This window comes from Rhincodon typus, chromosome 28, assembly GCF_021869965.1.
Source record: "Rhincodon typus isolate 14 chromosome 28, sRhiTyp1.1, whole genome shotgun sequence".
In the NCBI taxonomy this organism is placed as follows: domain Eukaryota; kingdom Metazoa; phylum Chordata; class Chondrichthyes; order Orectolobiformes; family Rhincodontidae; genus Rhincodon; species Rhincodon typus.
In genome coordinates, this window is record NC_063359.1 from 9,287,716 (window position 1) to 9,293,979 (window position 6,264).

The 6,264-nt window shown below is 39.8% G+C and overlaps 1 protein-coding gene across 1 annotated transcript in view; it reads left to right on the plus strand.

The window, feature by feature from the left end:
- The window catches only part of brinp1 (bone morphogenetic protein/retinoic acid inducible neural-specific 1), a 107,149-nt gene that overhangs the window by 21,774 nt on the left and 79,111 nt on the right, over positions 1-6,264 (plus strand). The window contains exon 2 of the mRNA XM_048613350.1: positions 418-608. Coding sequence (XP_048469307.1) covers positions 418-608 — 191 coding nt within the window. The remainder of the gene's footprint in view (positions 1-417; positions 609-6,264) is intronic.

Below are 6,264 nucleotides of genomic sequence, written 5' to 3' on the forward strand. Positions count from 1 at the left end.
ATGTTGGGAATTGAATTCAATAAAAATCTAGAATTAGGGTCCTAACAATAACCATGAATCCATTGACCATTGTCAGGAAAAACCCATCTGGTTCTCTAATGCCCTTTAGGGAAGGAAACTGCCATCTTTACCTGGTCTGGCCTACATAAGACTGCAGACCCACAGCAATGTGGTTAATGTTGAACTGCCCTCTGGGCAATTAGGGATGGACAATAAGTGCTGGCCTAGCCAGTGATATCAACATTTAAAAAAAAAATCTTCAATATGAGGAGATGTGGGCAGCTGGAGGAGGATGAAGTAACGTCATTTAGAGTTTACCCAAATAGTTTGGCTGAAAATGTTTGCTTCAATCTTCAGCTTTGACCATTCCATCTTTCCACACATTTAATTTTAACTATTCCCATATTGTCATTGCAGAGAATTTGCACGTTGGAAGGTGAGAAATACAGCGGTTGAAAGGAGGGACTTAATCCGGAACCCTATCCCACTAATGCCAGAATTCCAGAGAAGCATCCGCTTGCTGGGAAGGAGACCTTCAACCCAGCAGGTGATAGACACCATCATCCGAAAATACGGAACTCATGTCCTATCATCTGCAGTCCTTGGAGGTAAGCTTCTGTTGTTCTCTACCATACCCATCAACTGCTGGATAATGATGGAGAATCCTGACAATTTGGAGACTGTGTTAAGTTGATGGTGCTCCATTTATACATTGCAAGTGGCTAAACGTGGAACTTAAGAACTTGAACTTGTGGATTTGCAAATTGTATTTCTTTAAGGCACACGGAATCATGACTTTGACGTAGACTGCCGTTCCTTCACTATGGCTGAATTAAACTCTCTGCCCCACCTCACTGAGATTACCTGATTGACTGCTGCAGGTCAAGAAGGTGGTTCACCATCATCTTCCTAAGGGTGGGTAGGGATGGGAAATAAATGCATACCTTGCTAACGATGATGGCCATAACCTAAGAAGGATAGAAAAAAACATATTCAGGCTAGAGCTGCTTGGTATTCATCTGGATATTATGCCTTCTTTCTGATTCCGTTCCTTGAACTTTAAACTGTGAAAATGGGCCATTACTTCTACCAGGTTAATGCACCTTTTAGTTGCATTAGTTTACCCCTGTCGTGGTGTGTTGGTGTCTCATACCAGCATACCAATTTTACATGTTGTATTTCCTATAATTGGGATTCACTCTATATCTTTTTTCCAATGCAAATATAAGCATTTAATTCTAAAGAAGAATTCTGAGTGGTTGAAAATCAATCAAGATAAAGCATCAAGAGATGGATGGAGAGATAAATTAGGAAGTGTCTTTGAGCAGGAGAAAAGTGTAAAAAGATACTGGTAGAGAGACACATTAGACATAAATGCAATGCAAAACAACTAGAAACACCTCAGGGCATGCAAAAACGTGCTACCTAGAGCAACACTGACTTTATTTGTTTTTACGCAAAAGGAACAGGCAACATGCTGTACAACTGACGTTTTTGACAAGTCTGCTATTATGTCCATTTAAGTTAGTCCTTTAATCATTATTAAAAATGGCAATTTCTCTCTATCGCTTGACAGCATCATTTTGTTGAAGAAACAACATTGGTGACAGCAGGTGAATAATGAAAGAGCAGTTGGTCAAATAGAATAGACAAGCTGATGGCAACATGTTACTCCTTTGATGCGTATAGAACGAGAAAAAAATTTTAAAAATGAGAAGTGACAATGATGTAAATTTCTTAAGCTTCAAAAAGTTTAATGTAGCTGGGAGATCTTTGTTGATCGTATGAACTTAACATGATTAAACAGACTGACAGCGCAGCAATCCTCAATCTCAACTTTTATATTCAGTTCAGAAGGATTGATCTCTCACTTACTGAGCAATTCGGTCAAATACACCTGCATTGATCAACACTAATTACTTTGTGTTGAAAGGTTCGAAATGCTGACCCTTGAGTCAGAGTGTATGTTGATCAAATGTATACCTGCATTTGGATGAGTGGTCCATTGGAAAATGTGAAAGCCTGTGCTTCAATCTAGTGGGTATTTCACCAGAATATCTTCATTTTGAATTTGTGTAAACGAGGATTATGAAATTCTGCTTGATTTGACCAATATCCATTTGAGTGACAATATACATAGGACATTGAATAATTAAGATGCTATTTTGTGGAACCCTAATTAATTGCATCCTCCACTATCATGAAGCTGGACTCAAATCCCAATGAGACAGTAATACTTTTAAGGGAAGGGCATTCTCGTTCCACAGGTCACATGTTCTGACAGGCTATTTTTTTGGTGGACAAGGATCTGGAACTAAAACAATTTACATTGCATGGAGTAGGCACTGAGTGAGTGATGTTAGGAGGAAAAAGATATTTTGAATATATCGATTGGGATGCCACAAAGTGCAGTGGACTTTTCAGCTTAGTTCATCCAGGCCAGAATTAAAACTGCTATAGATTCCTGACAGTGGGAAAGCAGGCCATTCAGCCCATCAAGTCCACACCTCCCCTCTGAAGTGCATCACCCCCTGGACCCACCCTATCCCTGTAACTCTGCATTTCCCATGGCTAATCCACCAACCCTGCTCATCTCTGGACACTATGGGGCAATTTGGCATAGCCAATCCACCTAACCTGCAGATCTTTAGACTATGGGAAGGAACCAGAGCACTTGGAGGACACCCACACAGGCACGGGGAAAATGTGCAAGCTCCACACAGACAGCCACTTGAGGCTGGAATCGACCCTGGGTCTCTGGCGCTGTGAGGCTGTGTTAACCACTGAGCCACCGTGCTGCTCTATATGATCAGCTATACTTTGGACAATCCAGCTGACTCATGAATCATATAGGTACCTGATGGAAACTGTCACTATTCAGTATTCATCATTAATCTGACTCAAATAGACTGATAGAATGAATGATGTGCAATGCTATTCTGAGGTTTCACTGTCCAGTTTAATATACATGACCATTCTTACATTTGTTTGGTTAGATGGCTTGTTTACAGCATAGATTGATGCCAGCATTGTGGGTTCAGTTCCTGCACCAGCTTCATTATCTTCTCAACCTAGTCCCTCGTGAGCTGTGGTGACCCATCAGGCTTAACTCACAACTAGTTGTCTCTCACTAATGAGACATCAGCCCTCTAGGACTATTATGACTTTATCTGTATTTTTGGTTGCAGCATTTGGAAAGCTTCGGAATCCTTCCTGTCTTGTCAGGCAATTTTTTTTTCAACACAGAAAGAGGCCACTCAGCCCATCATAATTGCTATAAACCCCATCTGATTTGCTAATATCCTTTCAGGAGGGGTATCTGCCATCCTTACCCAGCCTGATCTACATGTGACTCCAGATCCACAGAAGCTTGCCCTGTGTTTAGCAAGCCACTCAGTTCAAAAACATTTAAGGACAGACATAAATGCTGACCTTGTCTGCTCTGCCAACACACCATCAAAGAATGCAGAAAGAAAAAATCTCTTTCACCTTCTTGAAAGAACTATGCAATTAGTCTCACTGTCTGTCTTTTCTACATAGCCTTGAAATGTTCCCAAGTCCCTTTTGCAGTTATATTGATTCTGCTTCTACCACTAATTCAGGTGGTGCATTCCAGGTCGTCATAAATCAGGGCATAAATAAAACTATCCTAATCTCACCTCTGGCTCTTTCTCCAATTACCGTAAATCTATATTTAATATTTTATCACAGTCCAAATCCAGCCACTGTTTTGACAATTTCATCCTTTCTTTCACCCTGCAAAATATCCGAATATAAATCTTGAGTGGCTTGAGTTTTCCTTACCCCTAAATGACCTCCTACTGCTAATTCATGTGCTACCCATAATACGTTCCTTCTGTAACCTACCGGTAATACAACGTGATGAACTTTTGCTCATTTTTCATTTGCCTGAAAACGTGATGCTTTTCTTTTCCTCATCAAGCTTCATGGGACGCACTCAGATTCTTCTTCTGTGTATGCTGTTTGTTACAACTGCTTAAGTTCCTCATCTTTCTGTTGTAATTCAGCTAGCTTCTCCAAACTAAATATATCCACCTTGTCCTCCATCTGTTCTTGTTTTCTTTTCTCCAACCATTTGATCAGATATAGTTACTGATAATTGAACTTCAACTTCCTTAACTTTCTCCTCCTGCTTCACCCTGTGGCTTTATGACCTTGTTGTCACACAGTCAGGAAAAATCCAGCACTCTCCTCAATAGTACTCCTGTATGTTTCTTATTATAAAAGGCAAGTCTAAGATGTTATGTTCTGGACGCAATTTGATTGGTCAAACTACCAGGCTTGAAACAAAACACTCATTATTCTTACATGTCGTTAAAATACAACATAATATGAATAAAAAATTTGCTTAATTGTAATTCTGTCAAAATACTTAACATATATTATATATGTTAACTACCACAGATTGACTGTTTCAAGATAGAAACATCCTGTAAACACACCCTTGGCAAAGGCAAATTCAGAAAAATAGATTATCTCATATGCAGATCTCTAGTTCAGGAGGAAAGGACATCAAGAGAAATTTCTGAGAGAGAGATAAAACGCAAGCGTTTTTGCTGTAGCAGGGAGAGATACATAGCAGCTTCCAAACCCCAACAGCTACTGAAAGTTAAAGTAAAATCCTGACTCTGTGGGAGCTTGATCGCAACTCCTCATGCTGCTTCTATTGTTCCAACTTAAAAAAAAATTCCAAGGTCTCACAAGCTATTTACTTTATTGGCTTGAAGCAGACTGATCGACACCTCTGTCTCAACCTCTCTTCATAACAAAAAACAGGACACAATGCACCTCTGAAATCCACAGTATCATCATATGCCCTGTATATTCCTGCATTTTCAGGACTCTGGAAAGGAGCGCAGAGTCTCAGAAGTGGTTTCAGGCATTGCTCCTACAGCATCTTAATCACTTCAGACATCACTGACTATAGCTTCTTGACACCAATTCAAGTTTGTTTGACTTACTCAGATAACTCAACAAAAATGGGAAATAGAATCTGTGACCTTCTAATTGTTGTGATTCAATTCTGTATATTTCCCCGTCTTTAAACTAGGTGTCAAGCAATCTATAATCATTGTTAGTTTGCAACTATAGATAATCTAATGCAATGATGGCAGTGTTAAAAGAAGTATAATAACTAGGGGAAATAACCATTATTATATAGAGCAAGTATTCAGGTCAAGAAAGCTGCACTAATTTTATTTGAGACAGTATTTCATTACTGCTGTATCTGTAATTAAAAGCAAAAGGACATGTAGAGGAGCATGCTGAGAGAATGATTCTTGCCATGATGTTCATTAAACATAAACGTTTCATTTCCTTTTGTCATCATCGCTGCAGATAGAAAATTACTTCACACTGAGTGATAGGTGGGAGTGAAGATCGTCTTAGCACAGGATTCAGATAATTCATGGATCATTGCCATTTGAATTCTTTGCTAGAATCATTTTCCCTGTAGTCAGTACCACCCACCTATTATGTTTCTGAACTGTATTTATGCACCATTTTCAGTGATAAAACTAGATGACAAGGTAGTGTGCATGTTCTCTTGTTGATGGAAACAAGTGTATAAAGTCAAGCAGAGCTGATTCATGTTTAGGTTGACACCTTATCTAACATTATCAAGTGGAAGAAAATATACCCTTCAGTGACCTTCAGATTACCACAGAATATAACAGCACTCCAGAAGACCATTCAACTCATGGTGTCTGTGCTGTCTCTTTGAAAATGCCATCTAATATTTTGTATTTTGCTGCCCTTTTCTCAAAATTCAGTAAGGTATTCCCTTTAAAAATTTATCTGTTTCAGTTTTCTCCCTCACCGAATATGCATGTTGTTTACAAGGCTATGATTGTCAACAATGGCCGTTGAGCAGTTGATGGTGAACCACCTCCCGAAAATACTGCAGTCCATGTAGGTCACCCATAGTGTTGTTAGGAAGGGAGTTTCAGGATTTTGATTTAGTGACAATAATGGAATAGCAATTTAGGTCCAAGCCAGGATGGAGTGTGACTTGGAGAGGAATTTGCAGTGGTCGTATTCCCATGCACCAATTGCCCTTGTTCTGAAAAATAGCAGCGGGATTGGAACTTGCTGTAATAGGAGGGAGCTGGATGAGCACAGCAGGCCAGGCAGCACCAGAGGAGCAGAAAAGCTGACGTTTCGGGTCGGGACCCTTCTTCAGAAATGAAGAAGAAGTGGTGTTCCTCCAGCTCCACACTGTGTTATCTCACCCTTTTACACGTG